The sequence below is a fragment of the Melanerpes formicivorus genome, unplaced genomic scaffold (genome assembly GCF_026170545.1).
Source record: "Melanerpes formicivorus ecotype bairdi unplaced genomic scaffold, bMelFor1.0.p_v2 SCAF_8, whole genome shotgun sequence".
NCBI lineage: Eukaryota > Metazoa > Chordata > Aves > Piciformes > Picidae > Melanerpes > Melanerpes formicivorus.
The window spans coordinates 17,197,125-17,224,978 of record NW_027142360.1 but is presented as its reverse complement, the minus strand read 5'-3'; the positions used below and the strand labels follow the sequence as shown (position 1 = coordinate 17,224,978).

Below are 27,854 nucleotides of genomic sequence, written 5' to 3'. Positions count from 1 at the left end.
TAACAAAAAGCAACTTGTAGAGCTATGTTGGCAGCTCCTACCAGAAGTAGTGACATCAGAAATCGCTATCCTCAAAGGACAACACAAACCATTTATTTCAAATGACAGCTTTGGAAAGCTTGCAGCTTTTCATCAGAGAGCACTTGAACAGAGGTGGGCCTGAGGCTTTCACCTTCTTAAGCTTCTAAAAGCAGTTGTTCATTTGTTGTTGACACATTGCTTGGCAGAGAAAGGATTGAGGCAGGAATCCCAACAAATCCAAAACACTCTTTGTTCCTGCAGAGCCATGTTGAACACCTGTCACCAGACTAGAAACAGCTGAATTTGATTTAGAAGCAGCCACTTCAAGGCATGAGAACAAAACCTACAGCTCCACCTTTTCCCTATCTGCAGTTTGTACTGATACAATTCATCTGCTTGACCTCACCAGAGATAGCTACTAGCTACAGTGAGGTAGGGTGGAAAACAGTGGCAAGATCTTGTCAACTGCATGCACTGACCCTACAGCTGCTTTGATAGCCAGGGTATTTTAGCAGCAGCAGCACTTTAACAGATCTTCTAGTGTGTGGAGAGGGAAGCACTTCACCAGAGGTTAAGAGTATCATAACATTTAACTTCTGGCCTAGGGGTAAGGCACCTGGGTGTTCATTTTAAATGTGAGGAAACTTGAGTCACACTCCCTGACTAGGTTCCTAATGCTCTAAATGAAGCAGTTTAAGTCTGGTTACTGATCCTCAGAATGTCTTTGGGTTTCAGGTAGAAATGCCTGGGAGGAATTAAGTACCTAAGTACATAACACAGACGACTCTCACCAATGACAGTGACCAGCTGACTTTTGCTTTGTGAACTGACAGCCTCTCATCCTCTCCTGAGTAATAGCTCCTTATTTAAGTTGAAACTCTCTTTATATATATTACATTTACAGCTCAAGAGAAAAACCCAATACACAAAAAACAGCAAGCTTCAGATGCTGTAGAATCAGGGAAAAGAAAAAAACCTTGATGGGACAGAACTGGGCTCTCTCTGGTGTGCTACTGGTGACCTGAAGTGTTACAAATACATTCCACGATTCTCCAGGGGGACTCCACCTTACTGTCCAAGAAATGATCAAGAAGACTTAAAAACATTACATAGAAGAACTTTCACAAGCTGTTAGAAATGTGTAACAAGGATAAATTCTCTGTTTTCAGTGGTCATCTCAGTTTTTGTGTATTTGTTACACAACTGTTGCCTGAAGTCTTTTTCTTTATGCCCTTTGAAGATAGTTACCTTCCTCGCAGTATTACGCAAACTGCTGGCAGCAGCAGAGTGCTTTTCTAGTGACGCTTTCATTTCACGTATCAGCTTTACAGACAGTAGCCTCTGGGTCAGAGATCATCGTCTCAGGCAAAAGCAAGTGATTTAATATTTCAAAGCCAGTAACACAGGCAGGAACTCAGAAACTGCTGACTTTGAGCTTAACCCCATCAGCCTGTGTCTGTCTGAGAGGAAGAAACCTGCAGATTGCAAGACACTCAAGCAATTTCTATGAATTCTCCCCAAACAGAGAGATTTGTAGAATACACATCAGTTGTAGTCCCAGTAATTACTTTGATCTTGTTGACATTTGGTCCATCATGTCTCCATTGCTGTCTCTGAGTCTTTGCTGCTACTGCCGGCTGTGGAGCTGCAAGCCGCAGAGCTGGTGCCAGCCACTAGTCTCTGTCTGTTTCCAAAAACTTCATTCACTGCAACACAGGTAAGAGATTGCTTTCATGTTACTCTGCTACAGAGAGGAGAGTATAGCATGGCGAGCATCACAGAATGGAACAGAAATCCAAACCTGGTGCATTTTCAGAGCTTTTCCCCTTCCCCTGAGTAGGGAGTTGAAGTGTACATGTCAGAACAATCTCATGCCTATGGTACTTAAATTACAAGTCCTGTTCTTTTTTACCCCAAAACATCTCTAGAGGTTTCCCAGTGCATAAAGTACTGCGAAATGGATGTTTTGTAGACCAAAACATTAAGTTTAAATAATTTATTTCTGGTTTTTGTCTCTCTGGTTTCCACCAAGCTCTTAAAAGCTCTCTCCCAAGATTCATGCCATTTAGCTACGTGTAGCTACAACAACTGATCAAGACAAGTCGTCACTTTGATTCCTACAAGCACCCTCTATACTGTAATGCTTGATTACACCAGGAACATTAAGAAAAGCATAGGTATTGTAAGAACTCGTGCACTGCACTTCAATGCAAGAAAATAAATCCTGTGGCAAACAACAGTTCTCCAATTTAGGACAAAAAAAATCAATTTGAAGCTGAAATTGTGCACACATGCAGTCTTGGGGTAGCGAAAAACATTACCCTCTCAGAGCCACAACACATTACAGAATATGCAAATAAACCCTTGGGGCAAGAGGAAAACCACAAGGTTCAAAGAAACAAGAATGTTACCTGCAGAAATCTTGCTTATATCCCAAACACGCAGCCCTTCCCTCTCCCCTCCGAAGGCAAAAACAAAAGGGAAGTCAGGGCAGCAAGCTGCACAGAAGAGAACACCCTGGGAAGGTGGGAGGAAGGAAAAGAATTTAACAACAAAACAAAACAAAACACAGCCAAACAAAACAAAACAAAACCCTAAAATGAATGTCACCTGGAAACACTTTGACCAAGCAAGTTTTAACAAATGTAAGCTAAGTTTCCTGAACCTTAACTTTGTAAAGCCACAAAATTAGAGTCAAGAGCTGCTAATTACAAAGAGTAAATCCCATCTTTGTCTTGAACCTGGCAGGTACACCTCAGAGCACCTGTATTTACTCAGACTGCTGTATTTGGTATTCTGAAGCAGTCTGCCAAGTACATGTTGAACACTGCACTGTAATGAGAATGATTTACCCAGCATACACAGATGCCATTATTGTTTTTAGCCTAAAAGATGGTAAGTTAGGTAAAACAAGATTTAGACACACACCCACCCCCAAAAAATATATAAAAAGGAATAAGCAGACATGGTTTATATAGATACCCTCTTGGCATCTAGAAATTGATATTACTCTACCATTTTCATATCCCTGGAATGGATTAAACTTGGTCTGTCCCCCAGGATATCCCAGATTTTCACGAATTTGTCAGCAGATGATGTCACAAGGCACCCTTTGATCTGGCTGCTTAGCTGTAGCCCTGAAAGATTAAGAGTGCAGCAGTGTGAGAGCAGCACATAATCACTGTTTCAAAGAGATGACCGATTCTGAAACCAAGTCCTAAGAACAACCCCAATATTCTCACACCAAGCTGTGCTCCAGCACAAAGCTGCAAAACATTAATGAAAGATTCATGCAGCCACTGGTCCCTTGGGTGAGAGCAGACTGACTCCAGGTGGGCCTATTTTGTCTCTCATTCTAACAAACCTAACAATGCAAAGATGCTGTTGCTCTGCTTCTTACTTTGCATAATCTGGCTTCTCCTGGCAGCTTTCTTCATTGGCCAAAGACCATCTCTTTTGCTATTCCAGACCAAGAGGTATATTCATATGACCTCACTTTAAACACCTAAACAGCTGCTTCAAGTAGTTCTTCAGAAGCTCCTACACTGATCAAATAATTAAAGTAACCCAAAGGAGGCAGTGTGGAAACCCTCCCATGTGCCATACTTAGACCATCTCTGGAGCAAATGGCAGCAGGTAAACATTGTTCATGCTCCTAGACCAGATTCCATAGTTTTTTTGCTTCCTCATCCCAAAGACCACAGGGAGAGTGTCCCAAGTGGATAGCTCTGTTCTGATGTGCTTGGCATTCACTGACCAAACTTCACATGTTAAAACACTTTGCTTACAGTGGCTTCTCAGCAGAGATGTGTTTCATGCACTAGCTACTCAGTATGCACAACTGATTGGTTAAGCAAGGAATCACTATCACCTCAGTCATGTCAGTTAAAGCACCTTCCAGATGTGCCTCATCACTGGGGACAAACACAACAAGCAGAGACTTTACCTGACACCTCTCCGTTGTGAGCTTTCAGAGTGAACAGCGGCTTATCAGAGCGAGCATCCAGACAGTACACAAAGCCATCCTCTGTGCTTGCCTAAAGAAACCACAACATTTTAAAACCAACCAACCAGTCACTCCCTTGGAAAACAGTTCCTATGAAATAACACCACCTTCTGGTAAATCCCTGTGATTTGGGACAGCCTTACACTACTTCTTGGTAGGGCATGCACACAGTGTACACAGGTCTGCAGGCCACAAGTGAGACTCCGTCCAGCTGGTGCCTGAGCTCTTCTACATACCTACAGTCTGCTGCACTGACTTCCATGGAAGCCTATACAAATCCTATACAAATTTCTGAAATTGTATTTTGAAGATGACTGCAACTAAGCTTGGCTCTTCAATTAGGCAATGAAGTACAGAGCCTTTGGCCTCTTGTCAGGTCACAGTCTTAGGAACCATCCAGCAGGCACATAATAGTTCTGTCCAAAGCCAAGCATGATAATACTGAGAGAGATCTACATTATAAACCCAACAGAACTGAGCAACTGATTTTGTTGGCTATAAACACCAAGGAAGAGAGAATCAGGCAGCCACTGAGACAGAACACATTTGTTTTTTTTAACTTATTCTTTAAATTTTATTATAAAAACCTCAGCAAAACCAAGGTACTTTCACTCTACACCAGCTGGGAAGGCAGTGCTCTCTAGTGATGATTTGAAACACTAAGTTAATAATTCTAACAGTCTGTGATTCACTGTGAGGGTGGTGAGATCACCACAGAAGTTGTGGGTATCCCATCGTTGGAAGTGTTCAAGACCAGGCTGGATGGGGCTCTGAACAATCTCATCTAGTGGAAGGTGTCCCTGTAAGTGGCATAGGGGTTGGAACTAAATGACCTTTAAGGCCCCTTCCAACTCTAACTGTTCTCTGAGTCTTTGACTCAGGATCTTAGTTATAATTAGCTCCTTCTCAGCTGCAACTGCTTCATTACATGAAACAACAGCAACTGTGCAAAGGACAACATAGCCTTACCACTGAACACTGTAACAACATGGCAAAGATGCCACCTCTAGAGTGAAACAGCGTCACCATCAACTGCTTTTCTACTGTCATGATTAAGATACCAAATAAGTAGCTGCTCTCAACACACTGGCTGCAAAACTACCTAAACCCATCCTTCCACACCCTGCATTTTTAATATAAGCAACGCCAGCAGCCCAACTGCCCCTCAGCTCCATTCCATGGTTCAGAAGCATTATAAGCACAAAAATACATGCTAAATGAAATGCCAGCAGTCAACACACCAAGAACAGAAGAGCATGCACTCACCAAGAAATTACAAGGTGAAAAATGATTCCAAGTCACTCTTTCAACCTGCCCACTGAAGCGCCATATTCGATGGTTGTCCTGTGGGTTTCTGCAGTCATACAGCACAGCTGACCTATGGCAAAGAGGGACAGGACATGAAAACAAAAAAGAACCCCACCAAAAAGCCCACACAAGAAACAGGAAGAACACTTCATGAAATTTTGCTTTGCCACTGGCATCTAGAGGGTCCATGTAAACTACAACTCAACAATTAAAATAGAAACAACGTCACTCATTAGTCCTCAGGCTCAGTAACTGATGAGAATTTCTCAGATAAGCACAAGCATTTTCCATAGGCTTCCAAGTTTCATTTTGTTACAAACACTCATTCTATTGAATAGAATAGAATAAACCAGGTTGGAAGAGACCTTTGAGATCATTGAGTCCAACCTATCACCCAACACTATCTAATCAACTAAACTACAGCAACAAGCGCCCCATCCAGTCCCTTCTTAAACTCCTTCAGTGATGGTGACTCCACCACCTCCCTGGGCAGCACATTCCAATGGCCAATCACTCTTTCTGTGAAAAACTTCTTCCTAACATCCAGCCTAAACCTCCCCTGGCACAGCCTGAGACTGTGTCCTCTTGTTCTGGCGCTGGTTGCCTGGGAGAAGAGACCAACCCCCACCCATCTACAACCTCCCTTCAGGTAGCTGTAGAGAAAAATAACGTCTCCCCTGAGCCTCCTCTTCTCCAGGCTAAGCAACCCCAGCTCCCTCAGCCTCTCCTCACAGGGCTTGTGCTCCAGACCTCTCGCCAGCTTTGTTGCCCTTATTGAAACTATGGAAAGACAGCTTCAATTTACTCAGTACAGAAGATATTTATCAAATATGAGATCATAATTATGCAAATGTATCACTTAATTATGATCAGACATCAGTAAAGTCAAACAATGACTGTTCAAAATAATGCATGAATTAGGAAGGAAATCAATTTGTGACACATACATAAACATTTTCAAATAAGCTGGGGGGGGCGGAATCAAACTCTTTATAAGTAGCTAAGGAAATGCTACTCCAAAAAGGAGAAGGAGCAGATGGGAGTTACTGGGTCCTCTGGGATTTTTCACAGGCTTGTGCTCAGCCAATGGCAGCAGAATCCAGCCCAGAAAAACTCCTGGATGCAGTGCAAGGAAGAAGAGATGACATCACTCTCACAGTGTCTCACTGCAATCAACATCCACACTGTAACCCACTCCTACTCTGTCCTACAATTAAAGTCAAAGAAATGTAATCTACATCACTCAGCTCTTTCAGCAGGCATTTTGCACCAGCAGTGCATACACAATCTTTAGTGGTCTGATTTTTGGGTTCTTGAGGCATCTGCCAATAGTCACTGAATAGCCTGTGGTGCCAGAAGGCTTTACAGGAAAAATCCACAAAGGCAATCTGCAAGCTTATAGATGCTGCACTTGTTTATAAGTGTCCATGGTATCAAAGGGCTTGAGCAGCTGGTCTCAGTGTTTGGATTTTTTTCCTTCATTTTACTGAAGAAAGTCAAAGGGGACAAAAGTGGACAGAAGCAGGTTCCTAACACCAATAAAAGGGGTTTTTGCCTCATACTTTCACTTAAGCAGATGCAGAAGCGCATAACAGAAGCCAGAGAATGAAAAAGCCTTGGCTAAAGATTGACAAGTCCATAAATATTTTAACACAAGGACAAAGTCTTGAAGGGAGAATAAAAATTAAAGAAAATCCATGTAAGAAAAACATGATCACAGAACAAAATTAAAATGTTATCCCTATGAGAGGGGAGAAGGGAAGCCTTTTGGCTGGCAGAATTTAGAAGAACCCACAGCTACAGAACTAGTCCAAGTGTGCAGACAAAAACCATTTTGAAGCATCTCCAGGCTGCCATCACAGCAGATAGCCTGATAAAGAAAATGCCATAAGGCCAAATTAAGAAATAAATTCAGTTTGGAGCAGACACCTGGCACAGAAAATGGCAGTCCAGATGGCTAAAAGATTTGGCTAGTCCTGAGAAACAGCTAAGGAAAATGATCTTTTGGCCACGTACAAACCTGGCTACCTTGCTGGAAAAAAAGATAATTGCAAAAATGAGCATTCCTCAAATTTGGCAGAGCTACACACAAACAACAGAGAAAACATAAGGTAACACAGGATTAATTTAAGACCAGCACCCTCCCTGTGTGCATCAGCTGAAAATATTACCCTGACATACCTATCATACGATCCAGAAACAAGGGTCTGAGTTTCAAACGGGTGAAACTGCAATGTCTGGACCTAGATGACAGAAGATTTTATCGTTTAAAGTAAGCATTGAGATGTAAGGCACATACAGGAAGGTTCTGTGAACAAAGCACGCTCCCTCCTCCCCAAAACCTGCATATTTTTCCCCTCCCCAAGCCCTCTCCTGTTGTTACTCAGATTTCTCATAAAACAGTGCAAGACATTTTTACTTCAAACACCCCCACCCACTGGAAACACGATCTTTTCCAATATAATTTAACTGAACACAACCACATGGCCCCTTTCTGCCCTAGATATTAGGGGGGCAAAAAAAAACACTCTGGAGGAGGTAAAAGAGTAGCTGCTTCCAGTTTGGGGAAAAATGTAGATATTAACAACAAATAAAAATCAGTTTGCCAAGGGCAGTGACTTTGCTGACAGCAAAATAAAGTTATAGCGATTAGTATCTATGATATTTTAATTACTATGAGAGCAATTAATTTCTCAAGTATCCATCACTACAGTATTTTAGTATCATCTGAGACCATTCTCACCTAGAACAAACTGCAACTGATACTCATTGTTTCCTCAAGCTACAGTTTGACCTGTGCTCACAGATCTATTTCTGGTAGCTCATACCAGGAATATTAGATTACCTTTTGTGTGAAAGCCCTGATGGTTGGGACTGTAAAAACTGCTGTAAATTTTTGCAGACTTCCTCAAGGCTAAGTTAGACACCATTTGTAAAAGCGAGTACAGAGTTGTTTGCAAAAGCAACTGGGCCCCTCAGTTTAAGAAGGACATCGAAACACTTGAGCGTGTCCAGAGAAGGGCAACGAGGCTGGTGAGAGGCCTTGAACACAAGCCCTATGAGGAGAGGCTGAGGGAGCTGGGATTGTTTAGCCTGGAGAAGAGGAGGCTCAGGGGTGACCTCATTACCCTCTACAACTACCTGAAGGGTGGTTGTAGCCAGGAAGGGGTTTGCCTCTTCTCCCAGGCAACCAGCACCAGAACAAGGGGACACAGTCTCAAGCTGCGCCAGGGGAGGTTTAGACTCGAGGTGAGGAGGAAGTTCTTCACCGAGCGAGTCATTCAGCATTGGAACGGGTTGCCCGGGGAGGTGGTTGAGTCATCGACCCTGGAGGCGTTCAAGGGGAGATTGGACGTGGCACTTGGTGCCATGGTCTAGTCATGGGGTCTGTGTTGATAGGTTGGACTCGATGATCCTCGAGGTCCTTTCCAACCCAAGTGATACTGTGATATTAAAAGAACTCTGCACAGTTACTGGGGAAAAAAACAAATCCCAGGACTGTTGTTCTAAGGGTTCACTACTAAGCAGCAAATGAAAAAGAGTCATTTTTCATCTGCACTTCACAGCAGAAGGAACATCACAAGTATTGCAAACCTTGTCTGTATGTAGCATCAGGCTGGCTGCTGGCTTGCCCACAGACATGTCCCACAAGATCACAGTATTGTCAGCAGATGCACTTGCTAAAACGTTCCTGGGAACAGATCAAAACCCCCAACAAACAAACAAATGGTTTTATAAGTCTTTATGTAAACAAATACCCAAAATACATTCAGAGCCTGAGTCTGAGATCAACACCACTCTAGTCTGTTGACTATATCTCTCAAGCCTGAGGGATAACTCCCTGAAGGTAATTCTAAGTTACAAGACTACAGACTATGTTAGATTACAAAGAACAACACTGACAATTTTCTTGTATTTACCCCCTGACACCACTTAAAGTATCATTTACTGGAAGGTTTCTCAAAGAAAACAAAGCAAGAAAGGCTTTTAAGCCCTTTCTTTCCTTTGACATTGAGACAGTATTTTTAAACACTACCTATGCAACACAGTTCTGTTTGCATACACAGACAGCCAAGAGCCAGAGCAACCTGGTTTTAGAATACTTTGCTCTCTAATGTCTGCGTGTTTATGTGACTGCTGAAGACCCAACACTGTATGGCTTCGTGGAAAGCTGAAAGGAACCACTAACAGTTCACAGGCCCCACATTTCAACTTCAATTCAATCAACTTTGTTAAGAGCAGTAAACACACAGTTTAGAAGTTTAATCAGAAAAGTCCCACAGCATTCCCAAGGGCCTGTCAAATGTGCAGTACAACTGGTATCACTGCTCCACTACTCTTAAAGCCAGATCTATTACTTCAACATGTTGTTTCTGATTGAAACTGCTTTGCCCTTACTTTTCTCTTTTTATATTAACCAAGTTTTTCTGACTGAAAGAGCTAACATTCTCCTGGAAACACATTCTCCCAAACAACATTAAAAAGGAAAGTTAAGCAAATGCATAGTGAAGGCTATGACAACATTTTACAGTAACACCATTATGACCTACAGGCAGGAAGTTATTCGTGGAGAGCTGTCACAGCGTGTCTTGCTTTAAAGCACCCCAACTAACCAACAACAAAACAAATGTAAGTTGCTCCAAGGATTTCCTTGTTTTGCCCCTAAGTTTCCCACTTCAAGGCTACTTTTATTTCCTGAAAGATCAACCAGCATCAATAAGCTCTTAACTCAGATGTTACAGAATTATGCATTCCAGACACTTCACTACTGTAGCCATAATTTTTGTGGTTCTATAGTATCACCAGATAACCATTTCTAGGTACATGAAAGCTACTGTTTTTTAAGACTGATGGAATGATCACTAACATTCTCTTCATATGTGTTTAAGAACAGACAGCCCACTGTAAATTAAGAGGGCAATTTCTGTACATTTCCTGCACATCTGTATGGGTGTTTCCTAGATAACAAAGCATTATGAGTGAAGGCTCACACCTGCTCATCATGAGTATGCAGAGGTGACCTGTGTACCTTCAGAGGCATTTATGACTGCTGGAAAAGCAAAATACAAACCAGCCTGTGTCTGACTCAAGATTTCAAGGCCCATGTTGAAGAGCCTCTGACTGCTGAACTGTTAACAACCACCTAAGCAATAAACCCCAGCAGTATCTTTATTTCAATCAGCACATTGTCTTTGACCTTTCCTCCAAGGTGGGCCAGCTTCATATTGCCACAATAGCAGCACTTCATTGCCAGCACTCTTAGGCAACAAGGAATCCTCTCCAGTGACCCAAAGGTCAGAGGCATTTCTACACATGTGCTATGAGGACTTTTCCAGTCTCTTTTCTGTTCACAGATCTGGGGCAAAAGCCAGAGGGGAAAAAAAATATCACAGCAAGGACTTCCTTCTAGAAGTCTAACTGTTGAAATGGTGGTTTAGGTCATTGGTAGATTGGCAAAGATCAGGGCAGCCCTTTGCTTCTCCAATTTGTGCATCTGATTTCAATGTAGCAACTTCATCAAATGTCTTAGACCTACCTTAGCCCCACCCACATCTGGACAACCTGCAAATAAAAAGTGATCAGCAATACCTGGGTTTTGAAAAAAAATAATTAATCAAGACTTACAGTTTCAAAAAAAAGGAGGGCTTCATTTGAGAATTGATTCATTTCAGCACTGCTTTCCAATCCAACAGTGTATTACATTCAGATCTTGGATTTGTGTGAAAAATGAATGCAAATTTGTAACCACCCAGTATTATTCAAGTATTCTTTTACCTGCTGTGTTTATTCCATGAAAGATCAAGTACAGCATCAGTGTGTCCTTTCAGGGTCCCCTCTGAAGATAAACTCTGTGTGTGCAGACACAACATAAACAGACTTAAACATTACACCTCCCTTGGAAATCCAGCATTACATCACATCAGTATGAGTTCCTAATGCCTTCACAAACTTCCATGTTTTTAATTGTTCTGGTAGAACTGTCTCTGCAGTTCTTGCACCTCACCACCCACCCCAGGTCTCAAGACTGCTCCATTCACAGCTGGTGGGCTTACAGAACTGGTTACTACCTCAATAGAAAAGGTGCAGCTTCTTCAGCTCTTTCTAAACACTCCCAGCAGTTTCCTCTCTCTCTCCTCCCAATTAACTAAGCTTTAGGTATTTGTAACTGCCAGCTCCTACAAATTCTACTTTAAAACGGTTCAGCTTTACAGTTTACTCAGACAGCATCTGGAAACCACCCATAAGCCACCTAATTCTTCTTCTGTTCTTAATTAAAGTCTAGAATTATCCATACAGGTAACACCTAGCATTTCAAACTGAGGCAGCATTTATGAATGGTATCTTCAGCAGCACTTCTGATTAACTCAGTCATTTTCAGAAGCAAGTTTCACAAAATAAACTCCCCCTCCAAAGACATTTTTTTATTGTTTTTAAAATTGAGGTCTGAGAGCTCAAGTAGTAAACCCCCTTCAAAATGAGAGTGGTTCTTTAGCTAACACTGCAGTGCTCCTTCATTCCAGAAGCCAAGATTAGCTAGACACACAGCATTCACCTTCCCTGCCTACTCTTGGAAGTCTTTTAGCACTTCCTGAAGCATCTACTACAGCCAAAAATCTAGAAAAGTTAAGTGATGTTATCTTTCATACTTCTTGTATGTCCCAAAGAATTTGGACAAATCATAACACCACATTCAGGCATACAACGAGGGTCAGATTGATCTCACGTAACTTTGCATCCAATCTAAACAGCAGAGACTCCCTCTTTGGTAGTTAAGGCTTTTTCTGCAGTCCACTAAAACAAAGTCAGCAATTCTCTGCATGTGCCTCTGTGACTTCACTTTAGGCAATCTTGATGACTAGCTTAAGGCACACTTAAATTTTATATAGCTAAAGCCAACAAAGGTGAATCCTGAGAAACTGTATTTTATTAGTCTCAACTTTGTCCTTTGCTCAATGCCTTTTCAACTCTGAGTGGCAGGAAAATACCAGTTTTAACCTATTGCAGAGAACCATGCCACTATCTTCTGTAACCTGTCCAAACACACAGAGTGTGACCAGAGTAAGACCACACACAGAGTAAGACCAGATTATCTAGGAGTTTTATTTGTAGGAAAACAAGAGTAATAACATTATTCTTTATCTATCCAACTAGATAAGCCATTTTGCAATACTTACTTTCTTTCCTTTTTTCTTTGTCTTTTTCTCTTTCTTGCCTCCAAGAGAAAAGACTGGTTCCAAGGATTCCACTACATCCAGGTCCCAAATGTCAATAACTGGAGTCATGTTACCCACCGCAACATAATTCCCTACAAGCAGAAACCCAGAAGCAACCACATTAAAGTTACAAAAGAACACATTTGGCCAATTCAGCTCTTGCTTCTTTCTTTGATTAAGTAAAATTTAAGTAGCAAAATCTTCCCTTTGAACAGATGTGATGTTTCTAACTGACAAGGAGCAACTTCAAAATATCAGCTGACAGAAGATGTTGCTCTCCAATGCAGTGCCTCTTCAGTACAAGTAACTGTTCAAAGAAGCCGCTGCATGTTTTGCTTGGGTTTTTGAAAGGGCAAAAAACCCCTTTGTGCCATGGTAAAAAATCTCATCTGTAAATCACAGCAAAATGTCTACTAAATAGATAAATATACATATAAATTTTGCCATGTTTTACAGTTAATCAACTTCATTGGCCATAATGATTTGGAACAAAAGCAACCTTTTATTTGCAAATGGAAAACACAGCAGATTAGAGAAGAGTTTGCTCTGGTCTGCTATTTGTAACAACACCAAGTGTTTTAGTCAAATCACTTGGTATGTTTGGTGACTGTACCACCAAACCATAAAAACTAATATTCACTTTTTCCATCTTAAAATCTTGGCTTCAGTTCTGTTTGCACCCCTGGAGGAAATTATTGTGTGAAAACATTACATTGATATACTTTCCAAGAAAAACAATATTTCATTGGACATTTACAGTATCTTTTGTCATTTACCTAGTGATTCCTCAGGACTGGGATCAAAATTCAACCACTCCAGACTTAGAGGGTAAGCAGGCAAGATAATATCATGGTGTACATAAAATGAGTCTTCTTCATGGTTATATACTGAAAAAGAATTAAAGATACACAAAACATCAGTGAAGAGTAAAAGCAAGCAACTATAAACACTCCACTTCTGCAAAGGGCAAATGTGGTAAACACTAAACTGTCAAGGAGATACAGGAAGTAAATTTGCAGTGTGTTCAGAGTTTCAGCATAGAGACCAGAGCCTCCAAGCACTAATGTTATACAACAAACAACATTCTCCTGTGGGCTTTAGATAAAGAAGTGACAAGTTCAGCAAAGCTCAGACACTACTGTGCTTGTAAGATCACTTCAAAACAGATGCTCTGTAATCCATCACTTTCTACATCAGAATATAATTTAAAAAAGAAAAAAAGAAAGAAAATAAATGTATCCAGATTAAATCAAAGAAGAAACAGAGGTAAAATATAAACAGTTTCCAGATTAGAGGAAGCTGAAGAGGGTCAATAGAAGCTACCTTTAGCAGGTTGTAACCGAGATACAGAGAGAGTTTTGGTGAAGCAACCACATATGAAACACAGCATTCCATTTAGCCAGGTATTTTCCTCCTCATATTAAAATAATTTACTAGCTGGAGAGCAGAGTTTTAGGTACACATGACATGTTCAGATATCAACTGGAGTTTTCAATTAACTAAGTAGTCTTGGTAGACAACTAAGAAAGGGCTATCCGAAAGGGCTATCCAGTGTTACAAACTGCAGAAGCCTGTGCTACTGGTTTGTAAGCTTTTATTGGGAAAACACCTCCAGATTCAGAAAACACCAGATGCTGGTGTCAAAGAGATGCTTTCAAACACTTTGGTCTTGTTGCTTTCTTCAAACAGAATTATTTTGCTAGCAGAAACCACAGCAGAAGTAGCCAGAAACGTTTCCCCAAAGTACCACCATAAGAAAATACAGTAGCTTCAGCACACACAGTAACACTCCTGCTGCAACAGACAAAGCCTTCACATAGTAAAACTAACCACCAGAACAAGTGGCATTCAGACCTTAATAAGGATCATCTCTTCTAAAACTGATAAAGTGCTGATTCTTCTGCTCCTAGCAGTAGAAAGTCCATTCAAAGAAGCAAGGAGAAAGTGGAAGGAACCAAACAAACCCAAAACAACAAACCACTAGATGAAGCTTACATGATATGGAAAGCAAGGCTGTCTGAAAAAATTGTGTGTTCAGAGAATGAAAATGTCATTGTATTTTCTAAGTAAGGGAGGTTTAGGCTGGATGTTAGGAAGAAATTCTTCATGGGGAGAGCGAATGCCCAGGGAGGTGGTGGAGTCACCATCACTGGAGGTGTTTAGGAAGAGACTGGATGGGGTGCTTGGTGCTATGGTTTAGTTGATTAGATAGTGTTGGGTGATAGGTTGGACTTGATGACCTCAAAGGTCTCTTCCAACCTATTCTATTCTATTCATTGTGTCACTAGAAATTAAATAAGGAAAGGAAATGCTAAGCATCCTGAAAGAAAGCACACTATCTTCTAAATAGCTCCATGTGAAATACTGCAGTTCTGGTAAGTTACTAAAGCATTGTGATGTAGGAAAGAGAACAAAACTTGACACGGGGCAGATGGTGAGACAAAACCTTTCCAAATCCCCTTCTACACAGATGTATGGAACACTCTAGGCAAGACACATTTCCTGTACTCACTGTAAGGAACAAACCTGTGCTACTTACCATGGACCTCCAAACTACAGTAATCCTTATCAACTCTGCCACAAAGGACAAGATTGTCACTGGGCTTTATCAAGAAGTCCTCCTGTTCATATTGATCCTGAACAGCAAAAAAGGAGAGATGACAGCAGATGTTAAACAAAGCACATACACAGACAAAGCAACACATTCTGAAGTTAAATCAGTAATAATTTTTACTGTAAGTGAGAAGAAAACCTAACACCCTGATGCCCATCTGCCTAAAAACATCTTATGGTGGTAAACAGAGAAAGGCAGGAACCAGACCTAATCATGGAGGGATTGAAAAGTTATTATACAGACTGACAGACTGTTTAGTGGACCTAGGTGGGTTTAAAGACTGTTTAAGTACCAAATATTAAACTATATTTTGAGGCTAAGATGGAGCTGAAAAGAAAATCACCACCAGGAGCCCACATACATAGCTTATTTCCCCTGTGTTCTCATGCCTTGAGCATTTATATAGTGTAACAACATTTTACACAACAAGCACACTGCAACTGCTCCTCACATCCAGGAAGCAATTCCAAGAGCATTAAAGCACTGTCTACTTTCTGGAAAATATTTTCAGAGAGCTACTGCCTGCAGCTATGCTGGGCATTCAGCTGTACCAGAAGAGATGTAACCTCTCCTCTAATTTTCATTGTTACTGAGGAATGGAAGGCATTCAGGGAATTTATCTTGGTGGAAAACAATGAACTGTACATAGAAGTCAACACTCTTACAGAGTACCATTCTTCCTTGGGCTTCTCCTGGCAAGTGTTAAATTCCTTTTTTTGTTCACCTCAAGCATATTTTCAATATTTGAAATTGTGCTGCAATTCTTTGAACTAATCAACTTAATGCTACACAATGTCTTCAACAATAATAATAGTACTGCAGAACAGTCTGCAGAAGAGAAGGCTCCGAGGTGACCTAATTGTGGCCTTCCAGTATCTGAAGGGGGCCTACAGGAAGGCTGGGGAAGGACTTCTCAGGATCTCAGGTAGTGACAGGACTAGGGGGAATGGAATGAAGCTGGAGGTGGGGAGATTCAGGCTAGATGTGAGGAGGAGGTTCTTCACCATGAGAGTGGTGAAACCCTGGAATGGGTTGTCCAGGGAGGTGGTCGAGGCCCCATCCCTGGAGGTGTTTAAGAGCAGGCTGGATGAGGCTCTGTCCAGCCTGATCTAGTGTGGGGTGTCCCTGCCCATGGCAGGGGGGTTGGAACTAGATGATCCATGTGGTCCATTCCAACCCTGAATGAAACTATGAAATGCCAGAAGACAACCTAAAACGCATGCTGAAGAATTAAAAGCAATTCTCCTTCAGAATCTGAGGAAAGGACTTGATTGTAGGAGGAAAGGCCTGAGAAAAAGGTGTTCACTTTTCCACTGTCTGGAAGAAAGTTAGCTTTCCTGACAGAAAATAAATGCAGCTCATATTCTTTCCAAACTCCCATGTGAATACCTCTGACTATAAAAATCACTTTTAAAGCATTCCTCTCCTCTACTGGCACATAGGAGCAAGAAATATCATCAACCAGTCAGTGGAACACAGAGAAAACATTCAGTACCCTAAATTGCATATAGCAAGTGATATTGTTTTAAAGATGAGATATATGGCTTCCTCCTTGAGCTTTGTTACAGTATGTGAAGTCACCATGACAACTTGTCCGAGACCACAAACCTCTGACAGTGTTCCCTGACACAAACTAAATGTTGTGCTAGAAACCTACAGCTACTCTTCTTTCAATCTCACTAGCTTTGTAAAGAGCCCAAAATTTTATAGAAAGGACAGTACACAGCAAAATCTCAAAATCTTTATGTTTAGAAGAGGTCTCAAAAATTCACCTGCTCCATCACCCTGACCCCAACGATCCTAGTCTCTCCTGGCTGCTCTCCAGGGTAAGTTATCTCTTATGATGAAACCTCACCTTATAACTGATTTCTGTAACTTCCCCATCTCAATTAAGTTAATCACAAATTGCAGTCTATCCTTCTGAAGTAAAGTGTGGGATAAAAATGGGCTGCCCAGGGAGGTGGTGGAGTCACCATCACTGGAGGTGTTTAGGAAGAGACTGGATGGGGCGCTTGGTGCCATGGTTTAGTTGATTAGCTAGTGTTGGGTGATAGGTTGGACTCAATGATCTCAAAGGTCTTTTCCAACCTGGTCAATTCCATTCAATTCCATTCTATATTCTCAGGAATATTTCCCTATCTTTTCTGAAGAGGCATCCAATATTCTAGCCAACACTATACCAGCATTTAGTAAAAATATTGCTTCCTGCCTTCCACGCTGCATCCCTGCTCCCCAGAAAAAGACAAACAGGCTGGAGAACAGGACAGCACTGCTGACACACTTAGCTTGTGTCAGATTGCTGCCAGAGACTTCTTTGCCCCCTACAAAGCCACTTGCTGTAAAGATGCTCCTCATCTGCTACTTGGTGGAAACTGATACAGGCAGAAGCAGTCATCTACATAACATGCTGTACATATATGCTTAACAGGGACACATTTCTTCATGCCATATCCCTGATTTGACCTGTAGCCCAGGTCCACCAGTTTTCTAATTTGGCTTGTTAGTGGCCAAATTAGTAAGATTTGTTATAGAATAGAATAGAATAAACCAGTTTGGAAGAGACCTTCAAGATCATCACATCCAACCTATCATCTAACACCATCCAACCAACTAACCCATGCAACCAAGCACCCTGTCAAGTCTCCTCCTGAACACCTCCAGTAATGGTGACTCCACCACCTCCCTGGGCAGCCCATTCCAATGGGCAATCACTCTCTCTCTGTAAAACTTCCTCCTGACCTCCAGCCTGAACCTCCCCTGGTGTAGCCTGAGACTGTGTCCTCTTGTTCTGGTGCTGGCTGCCTGGGAGAAGAGACCAACCTCTGCCTGTCTACAACCCCCCTTCAGGTAGTTGTAGACAGCAATAAGGTCACCCCTGAGTCTCCTCTTTTCCAGGCTAAGCAGCCCCAGCTCCCTCAGCCTCTCCTCATAGGGCTTGTATTCCAAGCCCCTCACCAACTTTGTTGCCTTTATCTCTCTAAGCATTATTGGTGTCCTACTAGATAGGTGACAAATCACTCCACATACAGAAGCACATGATATAAATAAATCAATTCACCTTAACATCTGGCTTACATGTGAAAAGCAGAGAGGGGACTGTACGAAGCCACCTTCTGTCTGACCAAAAGTCTGGCAAAGCTTTGGAAGAGGCTGCAAGCACTCACAGAAGGCAGTATTGAAAACATAACTGATGTTTAAGTTTATGTTGTTTAAGATACGTAGCATTTTTACAGTACTTACGGTGGTTTTCAGAGTGATGTATGGATCATGCTCATTACTCCCATATACTGCCAGAGTAGCCAAAGTGTCTCCCAGTTTTAGATCACCTAGATGGGAATTTCAGAACGTTTTTACACGTTAATGACAGGTGAAGTTAGAAACTCCTGTACCAGTACCTGTATTACCTGAATTGCAGCATAGCAGGTGTGGGCTAAATGAACCTCCAAGTTCCAAACACAAGAACCGCAGTAAGCTAAATTCCTTAGTGCCTTCTGGGACTTCTGCTGCTCTGCTCCAGCACTACAGCAGGGGGAGTGACAACCTTTCCTATGTACTCTTCGTTCTAGTATCAGGGAGGGGGACCCCGAATTGTTTCACTGACTAAATGACTTCCACAAGTGGCACAAGCAAAGTAAAAATGTGAACTTCTGGCATTTAAAATATAGCACTGTGTAGTTTTAGGATACAGTAATATCCCAAGTACAAGAAGAAGTGAAAAGGTTCTTCACTCACACGGCATATCTGTTCCATTTTTCTTACCTGTGCATTCCTCTTCATCGTAGTTGTCCAAATCATATTCATCGAGTTCGTGATCGGACTGGTCTTCACTTTGATGAGAAGACTTCGCTGTGCCAGGAGTGGCTTCATTTGTTTCACATGCCATCTGGCCCTCATTACTACCACCAGCGCCATCCCTGTTTGAAGAAACATCCCTGAGAAACTGTGACAGACATTTAGAATGCTGCTTCCAGGCAACTGCTTAGGGAACTGCTAACAACCTCAGGGCACAATGCCAGCTGTCCACACGGGGTTTGCATTTTTTGCCAATTATCTGGAAATCTATTCACTCTTTTCCTACCTTATCTCTAAATACAAGACACCATTATTCTCAGGCTTCTAGAGAATGATTTTCCTTGACAGCTTTCAAGACAGAGAGTGATAGGAGGTGCTCAATAAAGCTAAACTGTGTGTGCAAATCCCTTTCTCTTACCCTTTTTTCTGTGGATACAATGCTCTCAGCCTCACTGGTGTGTGTTCATCTGTCCATGCCTCCTCTTTTTTTTGCCATCTACAAGCCCTGTCATGTGTGATGAAACTTGCATTTCTTCACTATTTTAAAGACCTCATTTTCTCATATTTTGAATACTTACATTAGAAGGAAAGAACAACATAAAAATCATTAGGTAGGGATATATTACAGATTACTTAATCTTTTTCTAGATAAAAGAAAGCAATTTCTTTCTTGTCTTCCACAGACTGTGTCCTAAATCTCTTGTGTCTGTAATTCTTTTAGTAAGCTTATTTACCTTTTTGCTAAAAGCAGAGAAACAAAACTTAACAGAACTACACAACTAAGGACTTTCAATGCTGTATGGAGAGTTGTGATGTCTCCACTCTCATACCTGAACCATAAACACACCCAAGTCATGTTTTGCTTTTTTTGCCAAAGCATAAATAGCAAATCACTCTGAGCTCCACTGTGGCCTCCAGACTCAATGTAGATTGTAATGCCTCAGCCTCAGCATCCACTTTTTCACTGCTGAGAACTTCCATGTTGCTTTGTCACCTCTCCAAAGCACCCATGGTTACAAACCCAACTTCTTATCTCCACACTCCAAGCGGGAATAGCAAGTCCAACGAGGATCATGCCCAAACATGTCCCTGCGGACTTCACCTGAAACGCTCAGCTTGTCAGATGACACTTGGTTGACAACTGAGGAACCGCATGGGAAGATAACCCGCGCTGTCGCACCACTACGAAGGCAGGATATACTCTATCTGATATTTCTCCTTTCACTGGCTGGACAAACGACCTTCCCAGGCTATCAGGCTCAGCTGACACAGTCATTCCAGGAAGAACTCGTGCTAGTTGGTGCCGATCTCCATCGCTCGCTACTGTTTCCCAAGCCAGGCCCCCCTCGACTGTGAGATGAGCCGGTGCCCGAGCAGACCCGGGGCGCCTGCTCCCCTCCACAAATCTTATCAGTGGCGGGGCCCGGGAGATTCCCAGGAAACGCGACGCAACACGACACAACATACGACACCATACTACACCACCTGCCCAGCCCGGCCAGCCCCGGCCCGCTCCCTCAGCTCACCCCTGCCTGTCCTGGGCCTCCCCGATGAGACGATTCAGCTCCTCCTCGCTGAGCTGCACCTGCACAGAGGGTACAAGCAGAGTTGAGAATGGGCAGGGGTCGGAGGGGGTCCCTCAGTCCGGAGGCGAGACTGGGCCCCGCCCTCACCTTGTCCGGCGTTTCCTTGGCGACGCCGCAGCGCACCCAGGTAGTGCACGTCACCGGGCAGCTCATGGCACCGGTGGTGGCGGCACGGAACGGTGCGGTGGCAGCACGTGCGGGCGGCTCTGGCGCACACCGAGTGACGTGTTGGGGAGCTTTGCCTGCAATAGAGGGAGAAAACGGAAAGGGCGGAACGTGCTGTGACGTCATCTCCAAGCGCCAGGAAAGGCCGGAAGGAGGGCAAGGGCGGGGCCACATTGGAAGGGGCGGGTGGCTCCCAACGGGGCGGGGCCTGGGAGTGGGGAGAGGTCTGGAGGGGGCGGGGCCTCGGTGTTGGGCTCGGCGGGGGCGGAGCCTGTGCGGCCGTTGAGGGGCGGGGCGCAGGGACGGGCAATTGCCGCTAAAGGTCTCAGTGGGGGTCCCTGCGCCGGTTGTGCGCGTCAGGGCCGAGGGCTAGGAAACGGTCCATTTATGGCTGGACTTTTGGGGAGACCAGTGGCCTTCAGCAACAGTTGCTCTGGCTTTCATTAAATTAGTTGCAGAAGGGTGCTTAGGTACTTATCTTAATCAGCCCAGCCTGTCGTGCTTCGAATCATAGAATCGTTTTGGTTGCAAGCGACTTTTAAGACCTTCAAGTTGAACTATTGACCCAGCACTGTCCAGTCATCACTAAACATGTCCCTCAGCACCACATCTATGCATCTTTTAAATATCCCCAGGAATGGTGTCTCCTCTTCCCTGGGCAGCCTGTTCCAGCGTTTGGGAACCCTTTTGGAGAAGATGTTTCCTAATATCCAATCTAAACTTCACCTCTTTCTTCTTGTCCTATTGCTTGTTAGCTGGGAGAAGAGAATGACATTCACCTTGATACCACTGCCTTTCTGGTAGCTGTAGAGAACAATAAGGTCTCCCCTGAGTCTCCTTCAGTTCAGGCTAAGCAACCCTTCACTTGGTAGCTCTGCCATCTATAGCTGAGGCTGGGACCAGCTCCCAAGACCCATTTAATATCAGACACCAGAATTCTGCCATGTAATAGGTCCTCCTGTGACCGCTCCTCCTGGGTGCTGAGGTGAAGAAACATGCTGCCCCATCTCCAGATGCTTGAAATCCTTTACTTTCTTCCCTGGATCATGACTCCCTCTGCTTCCTCTGCCCCACCACTACTTGCCTCTGTTTTGGCTCTGAAATATCCCAGCAGAAGTCGCCAAAATTAAAGGTTTGGGAAAACCTTTTTGTTACCAATCTCTAAAATTTATCCACCAATGCATAGAGTCAATGGTGAGGGGGAGCTGCAGGAAGTTGTGAAGGACTGGCATCATCATGGGAGTGCTGCTTTTTGCCCCCCCAAATGTCGGTCTCCCATGCTAGCTAACTCATTAAATCGAGAAAACAGGTAAAATGTCAGCTGGAGTATACAGGAAGGTAGTCTCTGGCTAGCACACAGAATTCACTGCTGTTTCCATTACTGAACTCTTAATTTAGTGGATAACTGCAAATTACATGGATGGGTGGCTGAGGTTAGGGGAAGGAGCATTTCTCATGGTATAGCTCATGGACTTGGCAACTGCACTTCAGCTTGGGGCTAGAGCGGCTGCATTATTTCATCCACGTGTCACCAGACAACACTGCCATTGCCTTTTCCTTGTTTGTATTCTGATTCTTCTGTGGTTCTGGCACTAGAGAGAAATAAGTATCTATATGAAAATATTACTACCCCTTCACTACCCTGTTCACTTCACCCACTGGCTGCATTTGTCCTAACATACAGACAAACATACCCAGGCAAACCTGTGTATTTCTAGTTATTGCTGCCAGTACCCTGTAGCACAGGCACCCTAATTCTACCTGGGGTCTAGATAATTACCAGTCTTCCCTTTTGGTATGTTTGTCTTTTTGCTGGGCTGTTATTATTTGCTTTGTTGGTCACCTTCTCTTACAGTGTTCAAGAAATACTTCTTGTCCTCCCACACAACAGTTGGCTCCTGTTTGAGTGTCACTCTTCCTCCAGATTCTGAGGGAAGTTTTGTGTGAGCGGATGCAATCCCCAAAGGACAGCCAGGAGGAAGAGTCATGCAGCAAAGAAGAGGAAAGCAAGGTTACTTTCCACTAGCTGTTATTCCTGCATATGGTTGTGGTTTTGTTTTTAAGTGTGTGTGTGTGTGTAGGTGTTTTAGATAGATACATTTGTAGTGTGGAGGTATCCCAACAGTTGATGCAGGCTTGCTTTTACCAAAGCAATACCCAGAGGGGGCACACATGCTCTACCTTCCCTCGCACCACATACATAACCACAAAACAGCAGCGTACTAGGATGAGGCTCCCCAGCCGAAGTACCAAAGAGACTTGGAGAAGGAGAAAGGAAGGAAAATAGCTAGGAAATGTGTACATGGATATTACAGCTTAGAGAGCTGCAGTTATTAGTAATCCAAGAGGCTGTCCATGAATGCTGGGTGATTCCAATACATCATCACACACTTGCTAGGGATTTGGAACTGGCTCTCAGGGACTTCTTAAGAACTGTTACATTAAATATATTATTGTTCCATGATGCCTTGGCAATCACAGAGATGGAGTTGAAGCAGTGCTGTCCAAGGCACCCTGTAAACACCTGAGATACTAACTGATAGTACCTGAGACCTAGTGTGGTACAGCCCACTCACCCCAAGGAACCAGAAAGGATGACTCATAGGTTATAGCACATCAGCAAAAAAACAGTCTTCTTGGTATTTAATGTCCAAAGATGACTCAGACACAGAGGTGTAAGGCTTAGGAAAGAAAGCAGATCTTCATTTCTTAATTTGGATGCAATTCTGACACAGCCATTGTTCTAGTCAGAAATGAGGCTGTATACTGACAGAAGTCTCTCTGAATCTCTGCTAGCTGAAAGAAATGGCTGGGAAGAAAGATACAAGCACCAGGAGACAAGGACTCAAATGCCTGTCCCAGGAAGGATACAAGGACCAACTTCCTAAATATGAGCTTCAAAAACTTAAAAGACTTCCCCCTACCCCCATCATCAGAGATCAATTATTTCTCCACCAGAGCTGGTTTGTGCCTGGAATCCCTCTTAGACCCATTTCTTATCCTCTGATGATCTTTTAATCATAGTGGACCTCTACAACGTAAGGCAAGATGTGCCAGTAGTGATTTTCATTGGTTCAGTTTAGTCACCTATTCTGGCATCAGAAACTTCTGCCCATTTGAAATTAAAAGCACTAAACCATGTTTCCTAATTCTGGATTCACATTTGACCCATTCCAACCTACTGTTTTCGACCTGAGGATGCAAGTGCCAGACAATTCTCATCATCAGGAAGTGTGTGCCTGCATGTTGTTCAAGGTGTTCTCATAAACATCTGAAAGGTTCAGGTGGGTTAAGCTACCTAGCAAGAAGAGCAAACTTTTGTTCTGGCATCAATCTACCAGGCCAAGAATATTGGGGTCAGTGGGAAAAATCAGTGGCTACTCCAAATGGAAGGTCCAGCTTCTTACTCTGTACACTAGGGATGGAAGGAAGAAGAGAGCTGTTTGATGAGGAATTGAAGCAGCTGGTGCCAGAAGGCTCTCACAAAACTCTTTGAAAACCTGAAAAGCTCCAAGTGTCCAGAGCTCTGGAGGGACCTTGGTATACCTTGAATCATCAAACTGTCAGAGACGCTGTAAACATTTGCAGCATAACAGCTTGAGGGTACTACAAAACCATCTTGCAAATCATGTGGGCTGTAAGCAAGAAAACAAAGGGAATTTAATGTGTTTTGTGAGAAGTTACATTGTAGGCTTATGGCTGTGGTTCAGTTGACCTCTTCAGGTGAGAAGAGGGGAAAGGGATTGATACACTGGCATGTATCTCCCTCAAATAAGAAAAAAACAAAAACCCAAAACTTCTCAAATGTGCTGCAAAATATTAGTGTTGCAGTCCCAGAAATGCTGAGCAGCTAAAACCCAAGTCACAACATCAAGAAATTATCTTACTTAGGAAAGGAAGGAGTACTTAAGAGTGGCTTTGAAACACCAAGGGCAGATTTAAAAGTCCTCAAGGTTGCCTTTTGAGTCTCTATTTGTATTCCTTGTGTGTTTCTGTGAAATACAGAGCATGAATAGTGTGAGGAAGCAAAATTAAGATCAGATCTCAGTAGGGCAGCATCTTGTCAAGGGAGCCTGCATACCCTGTTTGCACACAGCAGTGTAGCCTGGAGGGAAGAACTCTTGAACTGATGGCTAGGCATAAAGTTAACTTTTCAGGTAGTTGAAACAAGGCTGCTTTGGTTTTCTTTCATCTGTGATCTCCTTAAGGAGTTCTTTGGAAGATCACCAACCTCCTCACTTTAAAAGATAATAAAACATTTTTTTTTGCTAAGGCTTATCCTCTCAGATCTGAGGTATTGCTTTTAGTGCTCTTTCCTTAACTTTATGCAAGAAACTAAGTCTGTGCCTAGTAATATGTGTGATCTCATGTGAACCACATCAAAATTTGGCCCTTGGAATATAGTGAATATATTACCAGGGTAGAGAGGCATGTTTATGGAGCATTTGCTTCCCCAAAGGGTGTGCTGAGAGTTTGGGAGTAAGAACCCCATCATCTCTGCAATGACTGCTGTCAGTGCTGGAAGCAGCATAAAGGAAGGGAAAGAAATACTGCCAGTGCCCTCTCAGCAAGCAGGAGGAAAGATGTCTGGATATGGACAATAGACACATTTACCACATACACCCAATAGGGAAAAATAACTTTAAATGTGTTGGTAGAAATCCAGGAGTAGAGAGCTGAGAGGAAAAGAAGCATGTGAGAGAGGAAGATTAAGATGCACATGAAGGAAGGACACAGTCAAGGACCTAGCAAGCTGTTCTTGGCCAACTTACACAAAGAAAATGAAAGGAGTTGGAAAGAAGTGTAGCACGATACAAGATGCTAAGGATTTGCCAGTAGAGTCGGTAAACATATGGGTATGGGAAGAAAAACAACTGGCAGCACTCCACATGCTGGGCCTCAGCCAAGGTATCCAAGTTCTGCCCCGTAACACTTGTCCTTGCAGTGGGTGGGAAGTGGGGGCTCTGTACGTTCCCCAGATGTCACTGTGGCCTCCAGCTACAGGCTTTGCCAACCAGAGGTATCAGTGCACACTTGGGTGAGCACTGGGAGGAGCAGCACATGCATGTGTGGCAGGCATCATCACACATGTGAGAGTGGATGTGTCCATCACCTGAAGATTCTTATACCTTCAGCACCACGGGAGTGTCACGGGGGTGACATCAAGGACAGTATTTGTCTCAATGGTGGCACATCTTCATTTCCTCCATGTCTAAGTATATTGCTCAGTACAGGTTGTTTCAAATATTCATTACTCCAGGAGGAGAATCCAACTTCTTATGCAAGCTACCGGGCTTGTAGAGCAGAGAGGGCCGATAAGCTCCAGGAGGGTAGCAAGACAGTAGGGTTGTGCTGGGTATGGTAGCCTGACAGCCTGTGCGGACACGTGCACATCACCTTCACAGCAAAGCTTAGAGACAGCCAGCCCACACACCTACTTTGGAACAACATTTCCTTGAAACATTGATTAGATAAAATTAAAGCCACTGCAGAAATGTTCACTGAAATATAAGGCTCTGCTGACATGGGAAGACCTGGCTGATACTGCTACTCACCTAGAAATAGAATCATAAAATCAATAAGGTTGGAAAAGACCTCAAAGATCATCAAGTCCAACCCATCACCCAACATCTCATGACTACTAAAGCATGCCACATCCAATTCCCTCTTGAACACCTCCAGGGATGGTGACTCCACCACCACCCTGGGCAGCCCATTCCAATGGCTAACGACTCTCTCTGTGAAGAACTTTCTCCTCACATTGAGCCTAAACTTCCCCAGGTGCAGTTTGAGATTGTGTCCTCTTGTTCTGGTGCTGATTGCCTGGGACAAACCCCCTCCTGGCTACAACCTCCCTTCAGGTAGTTGTAGTGCACCCATAGAAGCAGAATAAAAAAGAATATATTTTTTGTTTAATTTCTGTGTGGTTTAAATATTACTGTTACTTTCTGAATAGTCAAACTAAGACATAAATGATCTTTCTCACATTACATAGCTGATTCCACTACTGATTCCATCAGCAGACCTACAGTAAACACTTGTGACGGTGCTTTTGCCTCAGGACAAAACCTGAAGCTCCTGTAGGTGAGCCCTAGTATGTAGCAGAGGGTTATTAGACACTGCTGTCCATTTTTGCACTGTGGAGGAGAAAACACAGCAGTGGGCAAGACTGTCCTAAACCTTAATTAGCTCAGTGAACATGTGCCATAACCTTTAGTCTCTACCTGATTGTCCATAAAACCTCAAAGAATGTGAACTGAACATAGCAAAAGCATAGAGGAGTTTACAAAGAACCCAGGGGAGTGGTATTAAGAATTCTAGATGAACTTCCCTGTTTTTCTCAGTGAAAAGCTACCTCAGATGCCCAGAAATAATGTTTTCAAATTGTTCTGGTATCACTGGTTGGGAAAGGAGACAGAACAGCCCAGTTTGCTACACAGGAAGCTTGATTTGTTTCTAGTTACTGGGGTGGCAGGCAAGGGGGTCTACATGTCTTAAAACTCTAGGATTCCTTATGAGCTGCTTTTCAAAGTCTGCTCCCAGACAGCCAAACTTGCAGAACCCAAAGGCATCTGACAGGCATGAACCTTGTTGTACTTGGACTGGTGTGAGTGGTCTCCCTCCCACAGCTCACATACAGGCCATAATGGAAAGGATGTTACCACTTTTTGCCTCCTGGACCAACCTGTTTCATAGTAATCTAGTACACTGTGAAGAAAGGATTTAACTCCAAATCCATTAAAACATACAGGACAGAAAACACTGTTAAGTCATTTTAAAACTAAAATAGTTTTTAAAAGCTAAACCAAACATTTTCCAAAGCCTTATTTCTACACTCATGCCAAAGTTCTCCTTGAGATACCCATTTGCAACTTCTTTGTATGGACTTACAGCAATGTTGTGTAATAAAGCAAGCTTTCAGCCTGTTTGGTCTTCATGCATCCAGTCTGGCTATGATGTATTTGCAGATGCTTAAGCACCACAGAGCTCCATTCCTGACTCTTAGGTGCCCGTTTTTTTGGCTAGATCAGGGTTCAGAGAAAAGTTGTTGAGAACAGACTCCATGTCACCTCTTTACACACACACACATCAACCAATGTGTGGGACAGAACAGCACCAGGACTTCCATATGTAAAATTCCATATGTC

At 43.0% G+C, this 27,854-nt stretch overlaps 1 protein-coding gene across 1 annotated transcript; it reads right to left on the bottom strand.

The window, feature by feature from the left end:
* Window positions 1-73: 73 nt before the first annotated feature.
* Window positions 74-20,756, bottom strand: PWP1 (PWP1 homolog, endonuclein). The gene is made up of 15 exons (XM_068142326.1): window positions 20,629-20,756; window positions 20,482-20,540; window positions 18,923-19,077; window positions 18,404-18,489; window positions 15,089-15,185; window positions 13,326-13,436; window positions 12,511-12,641; window positions 11,111-11,184; window positions 8,930-9,026; window positions 7,517-7,578; window positions 5,294-5,405; window positions 3,968-4,058; window positions 3,037-3,158; window positions 2,433-2,538; window positions 74-1,727 (listed from the first exon to the last, which is right to left on the bottom strand). The coding sequence occupies exons 1-15, from the start codon at window positions 20,692-20,694 to the stop codon at window positions 1,615-1,617; spliced, it is 1,482 nt and encodes a 493-aa protein (XP_067998427.1). The 5' UTR covers window positions 20,695-20,756; the 3' UTR covers window positions 74-1,614.
* Between the last annotated feature and the right edge of the window lie 7,098 nt (window positions 20,757-27,854).

Coding starts and splice junctions, on each gene's coding strand:
- PWP1 (XM_068142326.1), bottom strand. CDS start 20,694: ATGAGCTGCCCGGTGACGTGCACTACCTGGGTGCGCTGCGGCGTCGCC. Junction 18,490..18,922: donor CGATGAAGAGGAATGCACAG/GTAAGAAAAATG, acceptor ATTCCCATCTAG/GTGATCTAAAACTGGGAGAC. Junction 12,642..13,325: donor CAGTCCTGAGGAATCACTAG/GTAAATGACAAA, acceptor TTCTGCTTGTAG/GGAATTATGTTGCGGTGGGT.